Consider the following 26,455-nt stretch of genomic DNA (forward strand, 5'->3'; position numbering starts at 1 on the left):
CCATTGTAGCCATTAGGCGCAATATTAATTCACTACCTCTAATACCATAAATTTTAAATTTTTACCTTGTAGGATTTCTGCTATATATTTAGTTTAATTTTTGTTGTGACCACTGCGGATTCAAATTCAAATTTATTTATTTCACTTCCATCAAACAAAAACAAATTGTATACCATATATAAACATAAATATTTGTATCCGTTGCAAAAAAAAAAACATATGTTGTGAAAAAAAACACTTAGACAATTTGAGCAACACATTGTAGGTTTTAAATATGTATACTATTTTTCAATAGAAATTAAATTAAGATGGAAATGGAGGGACCCACTAAAAAGCAATGCTTTTACAATGTGGGCCCCTCAAATGATAGATAACACAATAAATAACAAAATAACAAAGTACAAATACAGATATATGTAATCAAATGAGAAAAAAAAATGATTTTTTTTATATCAATAAAATTCATTTTTTAAATGTATTGATTGAAACCATTTCTTATGCATTTGATTATTTCTACAGTTAAAAATATCTACTATACGCTTTTTATATTAGCAGAATTTATTGTTGAAATGATGCTATCATTGGTTTTATACTTCAAGATTGATATTTGTTTTTCATTCATACTTCCAGGTTGTATTAGACTTGTATCTGTCATTAGAAAGTTTTGTGAATTAAAACACTGCAGAGAATATCTCTTTATAGTTTTCCCCTTGCAAATTCTAATATCTTTTCATATTGTTTAGATACATCTTCAAGAATATCTTCATGAGTTTCCCCTGTAAAATCTCATTTTCTTATAGGTCGTCATAGACTGCCCTGCAGCTGGTATTGAACAGACCTTCTTGTGCAATCAGTGGCTGGCGGACGACGAAGGAGACGGGAGAATAGAGAGAACCTTGCAAGAAACTAAATCAATGAGAAAAACTAAGGGAAAACGTAAGTGCTAGATTGTTTTTAATGTACTTTTTACCGATGCAATTACATCATTGAATTGAATTGTTGTTTATTTCTCCATTTGGAAATTCCTCTTGTTTTCATAAACATATCATCAAAATAAATATACATTAATCATCATTCATAAATCAATATTATTTCACAAATATAGTGAAAAATGGGGTTATATCCAAAGTAATAAGTGATTGAAATGAATTATTTAGAAACATTGAAAAGAGGCATCAGAATCATATTCAAATCATAAAAATCATGTAGATATGAGCGGTTCCATAGAATTATCACCCTCTTGTATGTCTGAAACCGTTTGAACATGTATCTCTAATTTTTACTTCACCTCAAGGACTGTTAAACCGGGATTTTTGTCGAGTAATCACCGGATCGTCTTCCAACAATGGGGAGTTTTCATCATCCATGATGCAAAACGGATTCAAGAACATACTTAGAAAATATATTATCAAATGCCCTCCATGACAATGAACAACCAAGAATTCTTAGTCGATAATTGGTGAATCAACACGGCAGTTTCGTCCTGGACTTTGGACAAACAGCATATTCACAATTTTTCGTCAGTTCTAAAATTTAGGATGAAACTGTGGTTCCGGTTTGGGAATTTTTCGACAAAGACCTTCCAGGTGTTCATTGTTATTTGACGGGCATTTCTAATTCATTTACTGTGTTCTTGAATCTGTCATGCGTTGCAGAGCAAAAACTTCCTACCATTCAAACCACTGATGAAAGAGCCCTTAATTTGCTTTATAGTAAAGATTTATCAACTTTGTTTTATACATGTATATCCTTCTAGGTGCTGTGTGGAACGTAACTGTGCACACCAGTGACACTTCCAACGCCGGGACGGATGCCAAGGTTTCAATCTGTCTCTACGGTGACAAGGGCAAGTCTGATGAGGTGGAGTTGGAGAGCCAGAGCGATACCTTTGAGAGGGGCGAGAGCGACACCTTCAAAATGGAGCTCGCACCCGTCGGGAAACCGTATAAGCTTCGGGTGTGGCACGATAACGGGGGCAGGGGACCTGGCTGGCATTTGGATAAGGTTGGTTCTGTTTGAGATGATGATAATGACAATGATGGTGATAATGATGGTGATGACGATGATGATAGGATGATGATGATAATGATGATGATGATTGACGATGATGATGATGATTGATGATCATGGTGATGATGAATTTATGGTGATGATGATGATTATGATTATGATCGTGATGATGGTGCAACCTTCCAGAAATTTCAATTCAGCTACTCCCTTTTCCTACATGTATGTAAGCAGATATTTACATTATATTTATGATGTCTTGGACTCTGTTTTACTTTTAGATTGTGATGGAGAACGTTGCCACAGGGAAGACGTACACGTTCCCATGCCAACGGTGGTTAGCTAAGGATGAGGATGAAGGTGAGATTATCAGAGAGTTACCGGCAACAGCAGACAATATCAAGAGGCCGTTACCAGGTAAGAGATTGGGGCCCCATCTTACAAAGAGTTGAGACTGATTCGGTCAACCACAACTATGGAAAGCCAGCAAAGTCAACAGATAAAATGCATGTTTGTTCAAAATATTTTCTAGATATGTTAATTCATACATTCTTTCTTTCCTTGACAATTCATTGTGCTTCTCTTTCTTTACAAAGGAAAGGACATTGTAAAACTTTCTTGTAAAAAATATCATGACACATATGGATTTTCATACATTTGAGGTTGATCAGATCAATCATACTTGTAACTCTTTACAAGAGGGCCCCTTCTTACAAAGAGTTACGATTGATCCAATCAATTGTAAACCTGTGGAAATCCATCCGAAGATGTTGATGTTGATGATAATGATGATGATGGTGATGATTATAATTTTGATTATGATAGTGATGATAATTATGTTACCCTTTCACAATGTCTTATCTCTCCTATCAGTTGTGAAATACCAAGTCAGCGTCCACACTGGTGATAAGTTTGGAGCCGGTACCGATGCGAACGTCTTTTGTATGCTGTTTGGCGAACTGGGAGACACAGGTGAAAGGCCCCTCGCGAAGTCTTCAACCAATCGCAATAAATTTGAGCGTCGAGCTGTAAGTTTTTACCTTATCAAATATCGATCTAGACCCAGATCCAATCTTTTACCACCTTAATGTAACTACTGTACAGGGTTTCCAGCACATCAGGGAAATAAGAGAAAATTATTTTACTTTTTTCCCAGTAAGGAAAAATCAGGGAATTGTGAATTTGACAAAAAAATACCTCAGATGAGGGGAAAATGCATCAAATGAGGGAAAAATCAGAATTTTGATCAGCCCAAAAGTCGAAAGCATGGTAGTCAGTCAGACTCTGTTATATATTGTTGCATATCAAAACAACATCCATTGAAAGACTGGTTATGGTGGTACTAATTAGTTTTACATTATTGTTTTTATACTGAAAATACATGTAATTCACTGCAACAACTTAGAAAACATGCAAAACTGGGAATGGGTTTGAATAATTATCAGGGAATTTTTAAACTTCATCAGGGAAAAATCAGGGAATTTTTTATTTTTTTTATGCTGGGAACCCTGAACTACAAGTATTTATTATTATGAAGCATTTCTGTCTTTGTTTTTCTCTCTTTTTATCATCTATTCTCTCAGTATCTTCCCTTTTTATAAAACCATGTGCAATGTTCTTTTCAGAAAATCATTATCGTATAAAAATGAATTAATTTGAATAAAATGCACACACTTTAGGTTACAACAAGTAAACAGAGCATTTTCTCATTCAATGCAAATCATTGAATCGTAAACATAGACTACATATACATGTTCCCAATATATAATTGTTCTTCTCCTTTTCAATTGTTACTTCTTTAATGCTTTCAAAATCATTGTATACCAAACAGGCGGTGAGTATAGAGTATAGTATGCCATATTGTACATGTATATTGCTGCATTGGTTTTTATTTAGCTAACCAACCAGTGTATTGGAGATACATGTAAAACAAGTGTTCTTATGTACAGATTGTGATTATCATTATTATCAATGTAATTATTTTTTGCTAATAATCCAATTATATGCAGCATTTCAATAAAACAGCTCAGAAGTAAAGGGGAAGATAAAAAGGGCACCGAAATTGATCAAAATTGATTTTTAAAAGTGTATGTCTGTTGATTGAGAATGGCAAAATGCACTGCATAGGAAATGAATGCACAAAGTCGTAGCATTCCTTAGCAAAAAGAAATTAAAATACTGCGAAATGTCACTATATAAATAAAGTTAGTAGTGGACCTGTGATATGCTGGGCAATGTGCTTTAAAAGTTGCAGAAATTGATAGCCTTGTAAATTTTATCTTGGCTGTGAATATAATTTTTTTTAAATCCGTTTTTTTTTTAAATTCTGGGTGACAAGAAATTTGGTAATTATTTTCATTATTATTTAAATAAATGTAGTATCTGTATGAGTGAAAAACCAGGTGAACAAAATTAATATACAGTATGTCTGAAAAAAGTAGGATGTTTTTGGCTTTCCATAATTTTGGCACAGATTTAGACCATGGCTTTATAGTTACACTTGAGGTTAGAATACAGAGGCCTGTTTAATAACAGATTTGCACTAAAAGTTTAAAAGTACTGAAATCATTCAAATTTGATTGGCTGATAGTGCACTTGTTATAGAAATGATGAATTTGTTATTTTAACAAGTCTTTATGAAATTAGACCCAGGTGTCTGTTTCATGAATGCTTGGTAATTCAAGCTCAAAGTCATCTCTAAGAAAAGCCAAGCTGTTCATTAATCTTCTGTGAACAGGCGTTATGCCTTTCACATGCAAATGCCATGCGTTTGAATTTTGACCACTGAAGCGTATTGTCAAGCTTGGCTTTCCATAGAGCTGGCATTGTGCTAGAATTACATGTATGGTGCTTTCATGAAGCGCACACCAGCTATTAAGTTTAGCTGTATTTATACAAAGAGAAGACAGTCTTGGAATTTTGGGGCCAACTAACATTAGACCTTACGGCTCTTTAATACTGACTTGATATAGATTGCTATTAACTTAACCTCATATCTTTCGCTGTGATCTGTGTGGTACTGAGACTAATTAAATCTTTACTCTGTAGGATATAGACATTCCAATGGAAATAGATCTAGATGTATATTTACGAGACGGCGAAGAAGAAGGGATGAAGGTGACCAAAAAAAAATAGAGATCCACGAATTATTCCACTCTCATTAAATCTTCATCTTCATCCGTTTGCATTCATTTTAGAGGAATCATTTTTGTCTCACCTGCATAGCAGAGTGAGACTATAGGCGCCGCTTTTCCGACGGCGGCGGCGGCGTCAACACCAAATCTTAACCTGAGGTTAAGTTTTTGAAATGACAGCATAACTTAGAAAGTATATGGACCTAGTTCATGAAACTTGGCCATAAGGTTAATCAAGTATTACTGAACATCCTGCCTGAGTTTCATGTCACATGACCAAGGTCAAAGGTCATTTAGGGTCAATGAACTTAGACCATGTTGGGGGAATCAACACCAAATCTTAACCTGAGGTTAAGTTTTTGAAATGACAGCATAACTTAGAAAGTATATGGACCTAGTTCATGAAACTTATACATAAGGTTAATCAAGTATCACTGAACATCCTGCATGAGTTTCACGTCACATGACCAAGGTCAAAGGTCATTTAGGGTCAATGAACTTTGGCCGAATTGGGGGTATCTGTTGAATTACCATCATAACTTTGAAAGTTTATGGATCTGATTCATGAAACTTGGACATAATAGTAATCAAGTATTACTGAACATCCTGTGCAAGTTTCAGGTCACATGATCAAGGTCAAAGGTCATTTAGGGTCAATGAACTTTGGCCAAATTGGGGTATTTGTTGAATTACAGCCATAAATTTGAAAGTGTGTTGGTCTAGTTCATAAAACTTGGACATAATAGTAATCAAGTATCACTGAACATCCTGTGCGAGTTTCAGGTCACATGATCAAGGTCACATGATCAAGGTCAAAGGTCATGTAAGGTCAAAGAACTTTGGCCACGTTGGGGGTATTTGTTGAATTGCCATCATATCTCTATAAGTGTATTGGTCTCGTTCATAAAACGTGGAAATAAGAGTAACCAAGTATCACTGAACATCTTGTGCGAGTTATAGTAGTTTTCAAAATCAGCACTGCTGCTATATTGAATCGCGTGATGCAGGTGAGACGGCCAGAGGCATTCCACTTGTTTTAAAATGCACCTGCATTGCATGGGATAATCTGGCTGTGCGGCAGAGGATTTTTTTTTTCTCTCTCAAAATCAGGTCTGGATTGTATAGACCACTCCCTTAACCCTAAACTGACCGGGGGGGGGGGTTGAATCAACCCCCCCCCCCTCAACATTTTCTGCCATAATTTCGCCGTGCGAAATTTTTTTACTGCGCCACTCACAGAGATTATACTTTTAAGTCTCGCGCATCTTTTGAGACCAAATTTGCGACGCCCGGGCACGCGGTTCCGAAATTACGCAACATTTCGAAAGTGCATGTCAGACCAAAAATTGTTCCAAAACGTGATTTTGTGTACAAAGTCAATGCAAATTGAGTTTTCTCATCTTATTCATAAAGATATGATTATTTTTGCTTTAAACTGCTGATATCAATTGATTTTAGCATAATTATGCTTCAAAAAGGTTGTGCAATAAATCTGGTGAAAAAAATCAAAGAAAAACAAAAGGTTGAAAAACAAGGAAATACATAAGAAATTCATAAAACAATAAAATACATAAGAAATTGATTTTCAAACCGAAGTTTTTTTCAATTGTGATTGTTAAGAATGCTACAAAGAATATTTTCACAAAAAATTAGCATTCTAGGAGCTTTATTTAGTGAATTAGAGCAAAAAGTATGTTTTATGCATAAATTAGCATAATTAATTCATATAAAATAAAATCTCATTATTTTGGAAAATTTTACCATACAGCCTTGTAGATTACATCGCACTCTACCAGCGTGCAAATTTTTGCGGCGCTCGCGCGATCGGCGACCGAAAAGCCAAAAAAGCCCGGTCTAGTTTATAGGGTTAATCCCAAGTAAAAGGGGACAGTATTATGTCTCCTGTCAGACCATCTACAATTTAACATACTTGGGACTATTTCTAACTAATTTTCTTCTGCGAAAAATTGAGTCCTCTGCTGTGATGACAGGCTATTTCCAAAATGCACATGTAAATAAAATTCACCCTCAGCAATACCATGTTCCACCAAAACTGCATGTACTAGATAAATTTCACTACTTACTGTATGAAAGTAAGTTTGACATGATTGCTAGCACAACTTATAGACTGGTTCTATAACACATATTCCTTTCAAGTGGGAGACACTGGGTGATTTTAAGTACAGTGTTGGCCTTGGTGTTGATGTTGGAATTTGGATTGCTTCCCCTAGCTCCAAAACCTATTTAGAGTCTGTAAAACCGAACCAGATCACACATTATTGACATCTCAACAGCTAGTGAGTGCTTCATTTTATGTTTGGTGTTATAATCGTGTAAAAATTGACCTAACATTAACACCAAAAGGTCAACACTGAACTTGAAATCACCCATTTTGGTGGCTACTAAAGACAGGTTAATTTCCACCATAAAAAAAGACAGGTGGCCGCCAGAACGGTTTGACTGTAGTAGATTTCCAGCAGGATGCACCGTTTCATTATCGTGTGTGATATTTCATTATTGACCTGGCTGGGGCCTGAACCTGTGATCCTCAGACTACATTATATGACACCTAGATAGATCCTTGTCATTTGATTGGTTGTTTGATATCGATCATCCAGCCCATTTTACAATGATCCATGCAATCCATGCAATTTTGGATACATCCATCGTGCAATTTTGGATCCATATACGATTTGTCCATTGCACGCGCGCACCGAGACAGCAGGCGCCACAAACCACCCGTGTTTGAACTGCACATGTTGTATGTACGCGATAATCAGCAGACTGAGCTTGCACCGCATGACCATATTTCGCATCGATATTCATAAATTTCATATGAAAAAGAAAAAAATTTTAGGTGTCATATAAACCACATAATGAACGTTCTTTTCATCCGTGCAATGGACAGAATACTTCATTCTGTGAAAGATTAAATGATCCATTCAACTCAGCTACGCCTTGTTGAATGGATCATTTCATCTTTCACCTCATGAAGTGTTCTGTCCATTGCACTCATGAATATTCATTATTTGTATATTGTAAGTGCCAGTTAGTGAACCACAATCCACCACACCCGTTAACTTTATATATATATATATATATGTGTGTATATAATCATGTACATTATATTACAGACCCTAGTTTTCTGGTTCCTAATGTATTTAAAAAATGCTAATTCTCACATCCCAAAACATAACCTGGATTCAGCAACTGTTAATGACGAAAATTTGAGAGAAAAAAAATCAAATTTCCATAAGCACAATTTTAAAACAGGGAAACAGTTTGATGGGCCAACTTTTCCCTTTAATGCACAGTCTTGTTTTCTTTAATTTTTCTTTGGTTTTCATGATTTTCACTGCAATTTGTTGCCATTCAAATTGTTTTGCTTGAAAAACGTTTACTGTGAAGTGTGTGATTCTTTTCTGTTTTCTGGATCAGAAGAAAACTAGGGAATTTAATGTATTCATAGACAAACAAACAAATTTTGTTATCATACCTCCATGACATAGATTGTTCCATAGGAGTAAACCGAGAACCCTTTGTAACATTTACGGATTTTACTTTCACCTGAATGAAGTCATCTACATGTACAAGTCACTTTATAGTTTCAAGGACAGTTCACTCCAATTTGCACTTTATTGAAATCATATCATACAACGTGATATACATGTATGGGTTAGCTGCTTGCATGTGTCTTCAAAATACTAATATTAAAAAATTTTAAGTTTCCGTAACTTTATTATTCATCAATGAATTTTTGCCAAACCTCAAGGTGTTTTTATAATTTTTCTGATTTTTGTAAAAGTCTTTCAATTACCAACATATGCATACTATGTTTTACAAAGTGATTGCAAGGTACTTTTATCACGAAAGAAATGGTAGCACTCAAATGTCATCCAAATAATAGATTTTTTACAGTTTGAATTTTTTATGACAATTTCTGTGGCCTGTGGCATAGAGTTACTATTGATATACTTTCCAATTTCATGGAATGCTTTATTTTGATTGGCATCTTACATTGTAGGTATCATAGTAACCATCATGATGGTAGTTACCATTGGATGGCAAAGTTACTCCATGATGTGTAAAAATAGCTTTTATGCAACAGGGTTTGTTAACTGTAAAGTTACGAGTCAGATATTCTAAAGATTTTATGGCTGATTTTATGTAATTGTAACTATAAACATGCAAATGTAATTTGTTTACACCATTTGCGAATTTTTTCCCTGAAGTTGCATGGTAAAAAGAGTTTTTTGATTTATGGTTTCACATTCCACAAAAACATACATCTTGAACATAATTATGAGAAGATGACAACAAATACATAGCTCTAGTGTTTTACAAAGAAATACAATATCGTGAAATATGAGGAACCTATTAAAAAGCAAAGCTTGTAGACATATAGGTTCCCAGAAGAAAATAATCAAGGATTAAAAACTCCTAACGCAATGAAGCGAGATAAATCAAATGTAGAAAAATGATACATTATAAAGAGTTCTACATGATGGTAGTTACTATTGGATGGCAAAGTTACTCCATGATGTGTAAAAATAGCTTTTATGCAACAGGGTTTGTTAACTGTAAAGTTACGAATCAGATATTCTAAAGATTTTATGGCTGATTTTATGGTAATTGTAACTAACATGCAAATGTAATTTGTTTACACCATTTGCGAATTTTTTCACTGAAGTTGCATGGTAAAAAGAGTTTTTTGATTTATTGTTTCACATTCCACAAAAACATACATCTTGAACATAATTATGAGAAGATGACAAAAAATACATAGTTGTAGTGTTTTACAAAGAAATACAATATCGTGAAATATGAGGAACCTATTAAAAAGCAAAGCTTGTAGACATATAGGTTCCCAGAAGAAAATAACCAAGGATTAAAAACTCCTAACGCAATGAAGCGAGATAAATCAAATGTAGAAAAATGATACATTATAAAGAGTGATGGTAGTTACTATTGGATGGCAAAGTTACTCCATGATGTGTAAAAATAGCTTTTATGCAACAGGGTTTGTTAACTGTAAAGTTAATAGTCAGATATTCTAAAGATTTTATGGTTGATTATGGTAATTGTAACTAACATGTAAATGTTATTTGTTTACACCATTTGCAAATTTTTTCACTGAAGTTGCATGGTAAAAAGAGTTTTTTGATTTATTGTTTCACATTCCACAAAAACATACATCTTGAACATAATTATGAGAAGATGACAAAAAATACATAGTTGTAGTGTTTTACAAAGAAATACAATATCGTGAAATATGAGGAACCTATTAAAAAGCAAAGCTTGTAGACATATAGGTTCCCAGAAGAAAATAACCAAGGATTAAAAACTCCTAACGCAATGAAGCGAGATAAATCAAATGTAGAAAAATAATACATTATAAAGAGTTCTACATGATGGTAGTTACTATTGGATGGCAAAGTTACTCCATGATGTGTCAAAGTAGCTTTTATGCAACAGGGTTTGTTATCTGTAAAGTTACGAGTCAGATATTCTAAAGATATTATGGTTGATTATGGTAATTGTAACTAACAATTATCATTTATGGCTGAAAATATGTGTGATTTTTCATTACTATGCAAGAGTTCATTTCATTTCACTCCACACATGTGACGATACCCAACATTTCTGCTCGAGTTGTATTGATTTGTTTTTTTAATACATTATGCATGCTGCTACATGTACATATTCAAAGGCATATTGACTGTATGATTTTTTTTTTATTAAATCATTTGAAATAAAATATGTGTATACAATATGCATGCTAGCTTTGAAAAGCATACATGTATTTTTATTATTATTTGCTATGATATAAAACTAAAAATGTATGAATCTTTGTAAAAATTAAGCATTTCAAACTCGCGTTTCACTTGAGTAATTCATATGTACATGTATTTTGTACAGCTTTATTATGTTCGTTCATTTTCTTAAAAGACATACATGTACATGTATCTCATTGATTCTTTCAATTATCATTTATGGCTGAAATATGTGTGATTTTTCATTACTATGCAAGAGCTTTCATTTTGCTATTGTATAACATGATTTTAAAAAAAAATTTATATGCTCATTGGTTGTATAATTTGTAAATGAGGAGCAAGTCATGAAAGGACTCTTCGGACATTTTATCCCTCGAGGCCCAATTTATCCAACAGACTTGACCGTAGAAATAACGCTTACATTCTCAGCCAATCAAAAACAAGGAAAGTTGTCAGTTGTGGAGCGCGTTTCATCAAAACTATTGCCCAGCAGGTATTCAGATCTGACAAGTTTCCTTGATTTTGATTAGCTGAGAAGCACTCATGGTAACTGTCGAATGAAACAGGACTTGTAGTATAAAACTGTTATCCTACAAGTCCTTTTCATAAAACGCTCCCCAGTTTATCCGACAGACTTTATCTTAGTAACATAGCTTCTCAGCTAATCAAAATCAGGGAAAGTTGTCTGACGAGAAATGCTGATGAAACTCCCCCAGGCAGCTTGCCATAGACAAATATTGATAAAAAAACACCTATGTTATCATTATCCTTTACTCCATGTGGTGTTCAGGCGGACGTGTTTACAGTAGAAGCAGTGACGTTGAGGCAGCTTGCCATAGACAAATGTTGATGAAACTCCTAGTTATCATTTTTCTTTACTCCATGTTACAATCAGGTGGACGTGTTTACGGTAGAAGCAGTGACGTTGAGACAGCTGAAGCGGATCAGGATCGGTCACGACGGGACCGGGGCCGGAGCAGGTTGGTTCCTTGATAAGGTGGTGGTCATAGAGGAAGGCAAGAGTAAATCCCAGGTGGTATTCCCATGCCAAAGGTAAGATCAACATTTAAAGGTCAACCCCAGTAAAAAGTGAATTTCAATAAAAAGAGAAAAATCATGCAAGCAAAATGCTGATGTTTTCATCTAAATTGGATGTTTAATAAGAAAGTTATGACATTTGAAAGTTTCCCTTATTCTTCACAAAACATTTACATATTACGCACAACATAGCTGATATGCAAATGGGGGAACAATGATGTCACCTATTCGCTATTTTATTTTATTTTTATCTAATGTTGTGACTTTGAAACATGATTTGCATACAAAAACAATTATGTTCAGGACTTGTAGGATATATAGTTCATTTATATGATTTTCATGGTTGGCAATTTCATCATTTACCGTAATAGTTATGTTCTGGATTTCTAAATACTTCCATTCGAAGGTTTGCATTTTCATAACTGAATTGTTTTCTTCATTTTATTTTCCTTGAATTTGTCAGATGGCTTGATAGAGATGAAGATGATGGCCTGATCGTCAGGGAGCTTGTTCCTGAGGGAACCTCACAACTATTAAGCAGTAAGTTATGTTTTCATGATAATAATGATTATTTTATTTTTGTTATACTGCATTAGCAGCAAAGATCTAAACTCATACAAGCAATAGTATGAGGCAATAGTTTTTTGTTTTTATGAAAATAGATATTTCTTTTATATTGTATTCAGCATAATCAGCAAAGATATGAAGAAGAGATACAAGCAAAAAGATGAGGCGAATGGTTTGCTTGAGGAAAAAACTCAAATTAGCAGATTTCGTAAATAGGAAACATTTTACGTCTATAGAGTAAATCAGATTTATATTATTTCTTAAAAATCAAAGATAATTCATGGAGCTAATCTCTCTTCTTTTTCCACTCAGCTACCTCCTACCACATATCCGTCAAGACCGGTGACGAGCGTGCTGCTGGCACCGATGCCAATGTCTATGTGAAACTCTTCGGTGAAGATGGCGACACCGGTCTGATACCCCTCAAGCAGTCAGAAAATACTAGAAATAAGTTTGAGAGAGGCAGAGTGGACAAGTTCACACTAGAAGGGATGGATATTGGAAAGGTAATTCAGATTATCTTTATAGTATGAACATGTCTTTTGTATAGTCCTCTTTACTCGCACATATCATGTATTACCATCCACTTGGAACTCCACCAGTAGTCGCCAAAAGTAAGATTTGATGAGGTCTTGAATAAGTTTAAAAGTCATATGGGCGATAGCTTTCATGGGAAGTGCATTATTATTTGATGACCCTACACTTTGTTCGAAGCATTGGGAAGAACTTGTAGCAGAAACTTCTTTGAGAGAGGCAAACTTGATGCACCGGCAAGAAATTCTCCAGCTCACCTTGGCCTCGGGATATTGTCAGGCTAGTATATATGAAATAATGAATTTGCCATAAGCCAATTTCCAGTGGCATCACATTACATACAATGGTCATAAATATGCATAATTGGCATCCAAATGGTTTCAAATCCCTCCATGAAAGCTGAGACTCATAGGCCCGAATTCACAAAGGTGGTTTTGAAAACCCACGGTTGAATCCATGGTTCATGCAGATTTCCTGTATAAATTACTCTCGTTTTACCGCATATATTAACAAATTTCCAATGCTGATGTGCGCTTTTGTCACAGTGCGCCAAATTGATGCCTGTTGCTGTGGTTATCCACGCTATTTCATTCATGAGTCCACTGTTTTGAATAATGAGTCCTTTCTTCAAACAGTGAACTCATGAATAAAATAGCGTATCTAACCATTGTAACAGGCGTCAGTTTGGCGCACTGTGACAAAAGCGCGCATCAGCATTGGACATTTATTTTACACGTGCCCGATACACTCTAAATTAAGCGTAATTTATACAGGAATTCTGCATAAACCGTGGGTTTACAAAACCACCTTTGTGAATTCAGGCCATTTGGCTTTAAAAAGGCAGATCCTAAGATTGAAATGAAATATAGCTCGTCAAAATTGATCAACCATTAACCACACAAGTATTTGATAGAATGAAGGAGAATTCTAGTGAGAGCTTCAACGAGTATGGAGAAAAGAAGGTTTGAAGGTTGTGTTTACTCAAGCATTGAACGTATATACTGCGCAAGCTGGGCTAAACTTTCATCAATCCGGAAAAAATGATGTAAAAACAACCCTTGCATTTTGTTTTTTGGTTAAACTTAACGAATTACAGGTAACGTAAGATAGGCTTATGGTTTACCATGTGGTGAGTTAGGATGGTGGAAGTCTTTTAGGGATTAATCTAATCACGGTGATGTCAACATATCCATTGATATATTTCATCAGATTGACTACATGCGGATCGGACACGACGGATCTGGACCAGGAGCCGGTTGGTTCTTGGACCACGTTGAGATCGACATCCCGTCCCGCGGTGAGAACTACATGTTTGCCGCCCATCGTTGGCTGGCCGAGGATGAGGAGGACGGCGAACTGGAGATCGAACTCCAACCATCCAACTTCAAGAAGACTAAGCCTCGTAAGTCATTTGTGTATCTTCAACGATAATTTCTTGTGATCTGTTTCCACTTCTGTTGATCAAGACAAGCCCAAAGCCTGGAATACTCTCTCTTCCTCAAATTGGGTGACCTACTTTATCAACTAGTACTGCTCCATCTATCAATTTGTCGGGGTTTTTTTTTGCTTGTCAGGTTTTTACAGAGATAAAAAAACCTCAAACTTTGATCGCTGATACTTTCTTTCCCTTATTTTTTTTGGTTTTACTTGTGAAGCTTTTTGGGGGACAAGACGCACCCTCCGTGGGTGCAATAAATGAAATGTTTCTGTTTCAATGCGTTTTGTAGAAAAATTAATATTCCCTGGTTGCCTGTAAAGATATGCAGTATTTGTGTATCTTTTTTTTTATAGTGTTTTCCTAGTTTATCCTAATGCCCTATTATGCACAGTTGAGTATATCCATTTCGAGATTACACAATATATTGTTATTACAAATGGAAAGCACCACAATTTGGGAGCTAATACGTCCGTATATAATAATAATAATTAAGACGATACCATAGTGGAAATTGGATGACCACTTTTATCCCATTGTTTATACATAACACCTCTCATAATATTATCTGTACATTTCAAGTTATATGCAATAATTAATTAATTCCATTTATATATCCAATTCTAATTAGAAAATTGATTAAGTGGGGTTTTTTTTCAACGTGATATCAAAGACAGCTTTAACTGATTATTTTCCTGCATTTATGTTACTCTAAATAATTTTCTATATTGGTATGTGTTATTTGTTTTGTAATCCATGTATTGACCTGCCATTTGTTTGGAATGGAAACGGTGGACTTGGTCTCTTTATGACTGTATATACATGTATATAGTATATCATTGTCTTTGAACTTGAATAAAGTCATGATGAAACAACACTAACTCTCAGGAACATTTGCCCATGACTTTGAGGTATTGATTATAATCCTAAGATTTTTTTCTCGATGTATTTCCATTCTAGGCATCCCTTACGAGATCACCATCATAACAGGGGACAAGTCAGGGGCTGGCACCGATGCCAACGTCTTTCTGAGGATGTACGGTGACGACGGCGCCAAGACTGAGGAGTTCTCCCTCAGAAACAGGACTGATAACTTTGAGAAGAGCATGACAGATAAGTTCAAGGTTAGCATCTCAAAAATATCTCTTTTCCTGCAAAATTGAATTTAAATTTTTCTTTAATATAATAATGATAATAATTATAATGGCACATTTACCCAGGGTAGCCACTTCAGTACCAAAAACTGTTCTCCCAGTTATTATTATTACCTGGCTAATGATAAAGTTTATTTTCCAATTAATCCTGCTAAGATTTGCTGATTTTTCTAGATTGCTTTTAAATACCCATTTGGTGAAATAGTTTGGTGTTATGTATATGGTATCTTGCATTTTAGTCTAATACTAACTCAAATAAGGGTTTGCAGGTTGATTATTGGCTTTCTATAGAAACATCCACCACTATTTTTGTTACACAAGAATCTACTGTATTTAGTTTGTTCACCTGTCCCAAGCAGGTGTGTCTTTCATGCATTTTTTCCCGGGGTAGAATGCATTAAAAACATGTATCTTTCAACTTTTTTTTGTAAAAGGAAAAAAAAAGACTTCATATTATGAAGAGAGATAAGTTGAATTTTTTTTTTTTTTTTTTTGGGGGGGGAAGTGACACTAAATATGACTTTTGAAACTTGTAAGTATGATGATGGGGGGGGGGGTTATTTAAAAAATAATCGGATTTGATATTTCAAAATAGGATAAAAAGAAATAAAGAATAGGATTTTTTCACAAGTAAGGTTGCCAGCTCTGTTACAGTTTTAATCTGATGGTTTCTTTCAGGACAACTCGCAATAAATAAGATAGAAATAGATTGGAGTGGAACCCAAATTTGATCAAAACCACTGGGTGATGTGTAAATTGTTCATTCTAAGTTTCGACAGCGCTTTTCTTTACTGTAAGTGCACATTTATGACTTTTATTTTTTCAGATTGAAGCTGAAGATGTTGGACCTCTTTCAAAGATTCGAATCGGCCATGACGGAGCTGGGCGGTTTGCCGGATGGTTTCTAGATAGGGTGAGTATTCATTAATCTGTGTATGTTCCTCAAATTGGCAACTCCTGTTATTTTTAATAAAGAGCTGATATGGCTATATCACCATTTAAAATGAATCATAAAAGCAAAATTACAACATAAAGATGCCAATTTGCATTTTTGGTCAATTAAAATGAATGAAAAAGCAAAATATCAATAGAAAAATGTCAATTTGCCATTTTGACCGATTGGGGTACATCTTTTTTAAGAATAAGATTATTCTATTTCTGCTACTCAATTGGCAACAACCAGTAATGTGTTATTCATTTTCATACTGTTAGAAAGTTGAACATGAATGTGAAATAAGATAAAGATAGTTATAATAGAAAAAAAAATTAAAAAATTGCTAATTTGCATATTTCTTGTACTAGTGTATATATATATATAAACAAGCTACAAATATAAGCAAATCTACTTATAATCATTATTAGGATGGCATAAACTTTGATTTGAAATCCGTACCTAACATTGCAGAAGGCCAAAATGTGCATTTAACTCTCCCTCTCTTTTTTTCTTCAATTTGTAGGTAATCATTGACAGGTTCCCGCCCAAAAAGAAGAAGAAAAAGCACTCGAAATCCAAACCCAAGTCCAAATCAAAACGGAGAGAGCGCTGGAGCGATGAAGAAGAAGACGACAACAGCTATGACAAGGATGACAAAAGTTCGGTTTCTGACGGATCGAACGATCCACCGGAAACGGACAAGTGCATCTTTATTTGTAATCGTTGGCTGGCAAGGAGTGAGGATGATGGGCAGATTGTTAGAGAGTTGGTACCGACGGATGAACACGGCAAGTTGCTCAGGAGAAACTCACTTTCATGTAAGTATGGATAGATGGATGGAGGTATGGATGGATGGAGGTATGGATGGGTGGATGGATGGATGGATGGAGGTATGGATGGATGGATGGAAGGAAGGATTGTTGGATGGATAGAGGGAAGAAGGATGGATGGATCGATGAATGGATGGATGGAAGGATTGTTGAATGGATAGAGGGAGGAAGGATGGATGGATGGATGGATGGATGGATGGATGGATGGATGGATGGATGGATGGATGGATGGATGGATGGATGGATGGATGGATGGATGGATGGATGGATTGTTGGATGGATGGAGTGAGGAAGGATGGATGGATGGATGGATGGATGGATGGATGGATGGATGGATGGATGGATGGATTGTTGGATGGATGGATTGTTGGATAGATGGATGGATAGAGGGAGGAAGGAAGGATGGATGGATGGATTGTTGGATGGATGGAGGGAGGGAGGGAGGGATGGATTGATGGATAGATACAATAAGTTATAAAATAAGAAAATAAGTAAAAAGTAGATCATGTTAATTGGTACATAGATGGAACGAAAGACGGCCATGTGTATGTATGTGTGTTATTGGATTTTTACAGACATGTAGCAATCACAAGTGATTATTAACGTCTGCGACCAACCTGCACATCACCATTCAAAAACGTGACCAGGGCTCGAACTTCGAATGAAAATACCTTTAGTACCAACATGTGCATGTTTCTTAAACATGTATTAGAAAATTATTAAGAATGATGAAAACTAAAAAAAAATCACTTGCATTTGTTTTTGTTGCAGTGAGTACGTACAAAGTACACATCTACACTGGTGATATATTCCAGGCCGGTACTGATGCTAACGTTTTTATTAATGTATACGGTGAGAAGGGAGACACGGGAGAGAGGAGTATGAAGGACTCAGAGACTAATATGAACAAATTTGAACGTGGTCAGGTAAGTTTCTGTATAAAAATATGAAATGTCGCTGCCATGATATTTGACGATTAGAATTTTGTCATAGTAAGATTGGTGTATGTATTAACCAATGATTGTGACCTGATGAGTGTTTCATAAAGCTGTTTGTAAGTTAAGAGCGACTTTAAGAACGACTGGTGATCCTTTCCTTTGGTAAATGGTATATTCATTGGCGATGGTTTAGCGCGCAAGAAGGATCACCAGACGTTCTTAAAGTCGCTCTTAACTTACGAACAGCTTTATGAAACGACCCCCTATCGATCCATTTGTCGACAATAATTCGCACAAGAAGGCCTACTGGATTGAATGTAGAAGGCACTGAGATATTCAAACAGTGTGAAGAAAACAAGGTTTGAAGTTTGAGTTTTGGGGTTCAAACCCCAGCCATGGCGTTGTTTCCTTCAGCAAGAAATTAATCCACATTGTGCTGCACTCAACCCAGGTGAGGTGAATGGGTACCTGGCAGGAATTTATTCCTTGAAATGCCGAGCGCGTGAAAGCTGCTTGAGCTACAGCAGGGGTAATAATATCCAAGTCCTTTGGAAGGGCATAGAGATGCTATTCATAATGTGTTATGCGCTATACAAGAACTGACTATTATTATTTTGAAATTTTGGATCCCCCCTCCTCCCTCGGATCGTCCACGACAAAAATCAACATGCACATTTATAAAATTATGCTGATTAATGCATGATGTAAACTGTGAAAAGAGAATGAAATCCTGAGAACAAGTTAGCTTGTGTGAAAACAGACCCATACTTCATCTCTGTGTGGAGGCGTCGTGGTCTAGTGGTTATGACTCTTGTCTTTCAATCAGAGGGACGTGGGTTCGATTCCCAGGCATGGCGTGTTTTCTTTCAGCAAGAAAATTAACCCACATCGTACTGAGGTGAATGGGTGCCCGATAGGAAGAAATTCCTTGAATGCTTCAGCGCATACCAGCACAGCTAAAGTTAATAAGAGCAGCTGTTTGTATCCTCGGGCAAAAAGCGCTTTATAAATCCAGCTATTATTAATATTATTATCTGACCCATATTTCATCCTTCTCTCGTACTATATCAGGAGGATGTCTTCTCAATAGAAGCCGCCGATCTCGGAGCTTTGAAGAAGATGAAGATTCGCCATGACAACGCCAACGTTGGCTCTGATTGGTTCCTTGATAGAGTGGAAGTAGAAGATCCAAAGAAAAATACAAGGTAAAAACAATAAACAGGTTGTGATTGGGAATTCCTGTGCCTTATACACATAATTTATATGGAATTGGCTCTTTGGAAATACACTGGTCAGTAATCTGGAGTTCAGTTTATTTAGATCATGGTCTAACTCTCTGCCAAAGTTATTGGAAGCCAAAAATGTCTTCATTTTGTTTACATTTTTTTTCTTATGTTTACTGTGGTCTTTCCTCATTCTTTAAAGGTGAAGACAACTGTCTTGTATTTTGTAGAAAGTTGAATGATTTGAACACACCCTATGATCACTCATGTCTCTATTCACACTTGATTTTAATCCTGTATAGATACTTCTTCCCATGCCAGTGACAGCTAGCTACATGTAGCTAGCTACAAAACATACTACAATTATACTATGATTACACATCCTATGTACAGTATTTATGTCTCTGTTCACACTTTATTTTAATCCTGATCTATTCCCCTGCCCATGAAGGTTAGTTACAAACTGTGATATACATTATGTATATATTTGAACACATCCTATGATTATTCATTTCTCTATGCACACTTGATTGTAATCCTGCACAGATACTACTTTCCCTGTCAGCGATGGCTAGCTACAAACCGTGATGACGGCCAAATCGCTCGTGAGTTGATCCCCGTCGATAAAGACGTGATAAACAGAGCTCTGCAGAGGAAGAAATCATCAACATCAATCAGAGAAGATATTGGTCTGGAACTCAAATGTAAGTGATAAACATGAATACCAGTGATGGTAGCAATTTAAAAAATAACGTTTGAACAAAATCCTATATAGCGACCACCCAAGCATTTGTATGTACACCTGTACATACATACATTTTGACATTCATTGCGCTTTCTAATTTAATATGCTCAAAGCGTTTAAAAATGTAAAATACCAATCGATGATTCTACTCTCCAAGTGCTTACGATATGAAAAGTTGATATAGATTAAGTAAAAAGGATGTTCACTTGTTTTTCAATAATTATACTAACTAGCATGAACATATACTGCGTTGGAACCTATTCCAAATACTAGGATCAGTGGAAGATTTGTATTGTTAACCTTTCTTAGAGTTCATTTTAGGAACTCACACTTGTGTAAGTGTAAAATATGTTCCAAATGATTCCGGTTGAACATATGTAATTACTGAGAAATTAACAAAATATGCATTATATTGTAACCAGATGTAAGGCTATTTTCAAGCAATAATGATACACATTTCCGCTTGTGCTTTTCTGTGTTGGATATCTTCAGTGTGATTCTTTTTCCATCTTGAATTAGATTAAAGATTAAATTAGTTTAAGATTAATTTATTTTATCACAAATCAATTCTAAACATTTTATTTTAAAAAAAGTCTTTCATTATATCACAAAGATGATGATATGGGACAATTAAACTTGATCTAAAAAGCTTACTCACGAAATCATTGTTTGCTGCCAAGACTGAGTAGTATCATGTTTATCATCAAGTACGTGTATATGACTGTTTTCTCTTTGTTTTCCGTAGCTACAATGCAAACGTTCAACATCTCAGTAACGACTTGTGACGAGCGCGGCGCGGGAACGGACGCCAACGTCTACATCACCCTCTACGGGGAGAACGGCGATACCGGTAAAAACTTCCTGAAATCATCCAAGACGTACCGTGACAAATTTGAGAGGGGGCATACGGATGAGTTTGTCGTTGAGGCCGTGGATATTGGGGAGCTGGAGAAGATAAGGTAGATATCGCTTTCAGTGTCCTTAAACGCAAAGTTGGCGATTGATCGTACAACTGATTTTCACGATTGATAGTGCATAGTTTTCAATGCTATCAATCATAAAAAAATTGGTCTGTGATCAGTCGCTGTGTGCTGTGTTACGGTGCCCTGGTCTAGTCTTTAAGTACTAAAATAGTTCATTTTTTACCAAGAATGCAACATTTTAATATCTGATCTAATAAGACATGCTTGTGAAAATGGTTACATGTACTGTAACTAGATATGTTTTTTGTACTCTTTGCAAAGTCCGTACTTGATTCTTAAGTAAAGATCAAATTTATACCAGAATTCATATTCCCTTTACCAGTTGTTGTATGAAAGGGTATTTCAAGACTATTGATAAAGCACTGCACTTTGATTTTGCTTATCCTGGCAAAAGTTATGGAATTTGTGTAATTATTTTCAGAAGTAGAGATTTAAGGTAGATTTAAGGTAAATCCAAGCTGGAAACTAACCACACTGAAGGTCACCACCACAGATAAGCTTATGTGGGATAGTGTGTTATTAAGGGCAAACATCAGGAAAAACTTTCTGTGGCTTTGCATTTGACTACGCTAATAGTACAAACTTCATCCAGACTCGAAATGGCTCTTAATCCTGCTGTTATTTCTGTTAACCATTGTAGAATTGGTCATGACAACAAGGGAGGCTTCGCCGGCTGGAAACTAGAGAAGGTAGAAATAGATGCCCCCTCGCTTGGTAAGCGTTGGTGTTTCCCTTGCGGTCGTTGGCTTGACAAGTCATCGGACGATGGCCAGATAGAGAGAGAGCTCTTGCCGGTTGAATCAAGGATGGAGGAATATGAAAAACGTAAGTTAACTGATACAATTTTGATAAAAAAAATTGTTTTGATTTACTGGAGGGAGGGTAGTACTCGGTGTTCAGGTGCGATCTCTGTGGAATGTGTCTTGAAATTACTTGTTGGATATTTAATCCGACAAAATCATTATTATTATTGTTACTTGTTTGGTGTCACCTGTGCCTGGGAGATGAAAAGCGAACTGAATCACTATGACCCGCCGATCTCTCCTGATGTAAGTGTATAAGTGATTGGGGGAGTGCATGTGGACCAATTCTGCAGTGGGTCCTTAATGTGCATAGCTGGTGACTCTCCTCTACTCGGGACCTTCATTTAACATCCTCTCCAAGGGGGAGAATGTTTTCCTCTGTAACATAGCCTGCATCTATGGAACAGAGGAGAGACGTTTACACACAATGCAGGCTTCAGTCAGCCGCCTTGGTTGGACTTGAACCCACGATCCTTGGTGCGACAGGCAGACGCTTTACTGACTGAGTCATAAAGTATGTTTTATCCGACAAGATACCGCAAGAACTGTGCTTCCCAGTCTGTCAAATTTGACAAAATTTGTCGGATTTAAAACTTGTTAGACAAAAGATGCTTAGGTTGTCAAAATCATCACTTGATATATCTGATTTTGATTGGTCAAAGTTGCTTACCTAATTTTCAGATTCTTTCTTTGCTAATTTTAACCCCTAGATGCAGACAGAGTACACGATAAGAGTGTGTACAATGTTCTTCATGTTGGTGTAAACCTGCAGATATCAAATTCAAGAATGAATGTCCAGGGCTCCGTAACACAAAGGTTTGCGATGAATCGCAAATATGAAAGAACCGCACTGATTGGTCCCTGGTCAGTATTTTAAACCTAATGCGCGTGTAACATTGATATTGATTGGTCAGTCCATTTAGCGATTGATCGTTAATCTTTGTGTTACAGAGCCCAGAATACTCTTTATGATATGGGAAAATTAAATCAAATATGTTTATCGTAGGATTGTAGTCCAAAGTTAACTACATTCAAATCATAATTAAATCTTTCTCCTTTCTTTCAGATGTCCCTTATGAGGTAACAGTCTTCACCAGTGATGTGAGCGGAGCCGGGACAGACGCTGATGTTTTTATTGTCCTGTATGGACGAGAGGTTGTTACAACTCAGAAGAGTCTCTGTGACAATAAGAAGAAACGGAAGGAGTGCTTCGAGAGGAATTGTGAAGACATGTTTGTTGTGGAGGTGAGGTTATCTATTTTATGATTACAATAATTATACTTGCTTATAGAGCACTTAACAATTACTTTATCAGAAGTCCCTAAGTGCTTTATAGTAATGTAGAATGATTACTCTGGATTTAGTAGAGCAGCTGTTCACAAATAAGTGCTGAAGGAAATTGACACCCGGGGTATGTTTTGAATCCGCAAACCATTGATTAATAAACAGGAGTCAGAACCACTACACCATGATGTTACCTTATGGAATAGGAATATACCATTCTTAGTCAAACTGTGAAATTAAAAATAAAGTAATATTCTCATCGTGAATTAAATTGAGGAAGAATTTATCTAAATGTGGTTGGAAAATGATGTCAATCAGTGTATGCTGTAAAATTTTGGAATCGCCTAAATGATCAGTAATTAATTGTATTTCACTTTGAGTCACATTTTCCATCTTAAATCGTGTATTGCTTCCCCTTTTTCTTTCCTGCACCATATAATTCATAGACAGAATTTTCTTTAATCACTTCTTGTTTTCTCTTTTCCTCCACCATAGCTTGAAGATGTTGGCGATACCATTGAGAAGCTGAGGATTGGGCATGACAATGCTGGTTTCGGGGCTGCTTGGCATCTTAACAAAGTAGAGATCAGGAAGCTCCTTGATGGCAAAAGGGTAAGTTATACTCATCCACCTTAGCTTGAAGATGTTGGCGATACTATTGAGAGGTTTAGGATAGGGCATGATAATACTTTGTTGTAAAACGTCTATTACATGTCTTCCTATGCAAATGATAATATTAATAAGAATGGAAAAAATAATCATTATATTAATAATAAAATAAACCCCTGTTCTATGGATAGACTTGATGAAAGTGGCAATTTAAGTAAAATATGTTATGAATTTGGGAGTTGCACAAGTGTGACATCACTCATGTTCGTCACATTGTCAATTTGAGGATTCCCCCATCATTCAGGATCCCAACATTCTAATGCTCATAACTTTCTATGATTCTTCAATTTTTCTCAAACTTTCATTGATTTGATTCTCTGATTTTACTGTTTTTGCACAAGTTATCTTTATTTCCAGGGCTGCATTCTCCTTTAATATACTTTATTTTTCCATTATTGTTCTGAGCAGGGTTCTAGGACCTACGTCTTCCCGTGCAACCGCTGGTTCTCAAGGAAGGAAGATGACGGGGAGATCATCAGGGAGCTGGTCCCGGACCAGGTCACGGAGGAGAAGACCAAGAAAGATGGAACAACCAAGACCAAAGAGATCAAACAAAATACACTCACAAGTAAGATTGTTATTTTTTAAGTCTTTTCATGATATGACTTAAGGTGTGCAATATTTGCTCATGTGACTTTGAGTACACAAACCCAAACAGGTACAGCCAAGAGTAAACAAATGTGAGCAAAACAATTGTCAATTGTGGTAGCTTCAAAAGAACAATGTAGCTTTAAATGTCTTTGAATAAATGTATATTTGTGTTTGTGAATTTTTAGTATCCTTTAAAAAAACAAATTTCTGTACTGTGATTATATTCTATTCAATTTAATTATGTAGCTATCAGACTTTCTCAGAAATCAACAATGGTAATTTCTTATTTTCTATTTCAGAGCGTCAGTACAGATTGCTTGTGTATACGGGGGATACGTTCCGTGCTGGGACTGACGCAAACGTTTTCATCACGGTCTTTGGTGAGAACGGGGATAGCGGAGAGAGACAACTCAGAAACTCAGAGAGTTACAGCGACAAGTTTGAAAGAGGACATGTAAGTCGGTTTAACTGTTCCATTTTAGAAGGATTTGAAGGAAAAAAATGGATTGAGTACACTGGAATACACCCCAGGGAGTGGAGAAAGTGCATACATTATGTGCATTCAAGCAAGAATTTAATGATTGAGAGAAATAATGTATTTTTCAAATCTTTAATAGAGAGATCATCTGACTTATTGAGTATTTGGGACATTATTGAAAGGGAGCTTTCGCAGCAGCTACACAGACGCCTTCTGGAAGGAAGAAAGTCTATTGTCAATTGCCCTTCACGACAATCAATAAAGTCTTTGTCGAGGGTCTGTGAATTGAAACAGCAGTTTTTGTCAGGGACTTTGGACAAACAACATTTGAGATCTTTTGTCTGCTCTGAAACGTCGATTCACCGACCCTCAACAAAGACGTCATTGTGATTTGATTTGCATTTTCAATGCATTAGCTGCTATGGAGGATTCATTCCGTGTCACTGAGAGATAACGCGCTAATATTGTTTGTTACTACTGCATTTGTGTGAAATTAATGTTATGAAAATGCTGTTGTTTGCAAATGAATATGAATAATGAAGATTTATTGACGATTGAATCTTTCAGTGTGATAAGTTCACCATCGAAGCTGTCGACCTCGGCAAACCCTTCAAGGTCAAGATTCGTCATGACAACTCGGGGTTCAACGCAGCCTGGTTCTTGGATAGGGTGGAGGTGATCGATGATGATAACGAGACTTATCAATTCCACTGCGAGAGATGGCTTAGTAAGAAGAAGGATGATGGGAAATTGGAGAGGTCATTGTATGTCAAGGTGAGAGGTCAAAAGTCATTGAATTTCACACTTCTGTGATGTGTCAATTATACATGCTAATGTTACTTTGGTGAAGATCTGTGTGTATGCGAGGTGTTACAGTTGTTCTTCAAATATCTGAGGCAGGAAGAGAAATAGGATGAGAATTGAGGTGAATGTGGGGGTGCATCAAGGTTCTGTACTGTCACCATTCTTATTTGCAGTAATGGTTATGAGGTTATAAAGAGTACAGGGGGCAATTGATGGGGGAGATGTTCAGGAACCTATCAGAAATCATATTAACTTTCAATCGTAAATCTTTCTTTATGGGGCCCTATTCCTTCTTGTGTTGGTTATTTTAAAAAGGAAGGAGGAAGAGAGGGAGAAAAAAGAAAGAAAGGAAGAAAGAAAAAAAGAACAAATTAATGATTGGCGAGTGAATCAATATTTTTGACTGATGGTTGCATTGACTAACTAACTACCTTACTGACTAATATATGATGAACTAATTGACTAACCAGCTGACTGATTGAATGAGCGAATCATTATAAGAAAATCATAAAAATTTTCATCTACGTTTT

The 26,455-nt window shown here is 36.0% G+C and overlaps 1 protein-coding gene across 1 annotated transcript in view; it reads left to right on the forward strand.

The window, feature by feature from the left end:
- The window catches only part of LOC129263747 (lipoxygenase homology domain-containing protein 1-like), a 62,390-nt gene that overhangs the window by 21,907 nt on the left and 14,028 nt on the right, over positions 1–26,455 (forward strand). The window contains exons 14-34 of the mRNA XM_064101078.1: positions 801–936; positions 1,757–2,004; positions 2,289–2,424; positions 2,881–3,035; positions 11,811–11,968; positions 12,417–12,493; positions 12,833–13,026; positions 14,264–14,456; positions 15,450–15,613; positions 16,470–16,556; positions 17,101–17,395; positions 18,179–18,333; positions 19,417–19,550; positions 20,115–20,272; positions 21,059–21,272; positions 21,937–22,121; positions 23,166–23,344; positions 23,879–23,995; positions 24,461–24,620; positions 24,943–25,097; positions 25,689–25,895. Coding sequence (XP_063957148.1) covers positions 801–936; positions 1,757–2,004; positions 2,289–2,424; positions 2,881–3,035; positions 11,811–11,968; positions 12,417–12,493; positions 12,833–13,026; positions 14,264–14,456; positions 15,450–15,613; positions 16,470–16,556; positions 17,101–17,395; positions 18,179–18,333; positions 19,417–19,550; positions 20,115–20,272; positions 21,059–21,272; positions 21,937–22,121; positions 23,166–23,344; positions 23,879–23,995; positions 24,461–24,620; positions 24,943–25,097; positions 25,689–25,895 — 3,507 coding nt within the window. The remainder of the gene's footprint in view (positions 1–800; positions 937–1,756; positions 2,005–2,288; positions 2,425–2,880; positions 3,036–11,810; positions 11,969–12,416; positions 12,494–12,832; positions 13,027–14,263; positions 14,457–15,449; positions 15,614–16,469; positions 16,557–17,100; positions 17,396–18,178; positions 18,334–19,416; positions 19,551–20,114; positions 20,273–21,058; positions 21,273–21,936; positions 22,122–23,165; positions 23,345–23,878; positions 23,996–24,460; positions 24,621–24,942; positions 25,098–25,688; positions 25,896–26,455) is intronic.

Source organism: Lytechinus pictus, chromosome 6 (genome assembly GCF_037042905.1).
Source record: "Lytechinus pictus isolate F3 Inbred chromosome 6, Lp3.0, whole genome shotgun sequence".
NCBI lineage: Eukaryota > Metazoa > Echinodermata > Echinoidea > Temnopleuroida > Toxopneustidae > Lytechinus > Lytechinus pictus.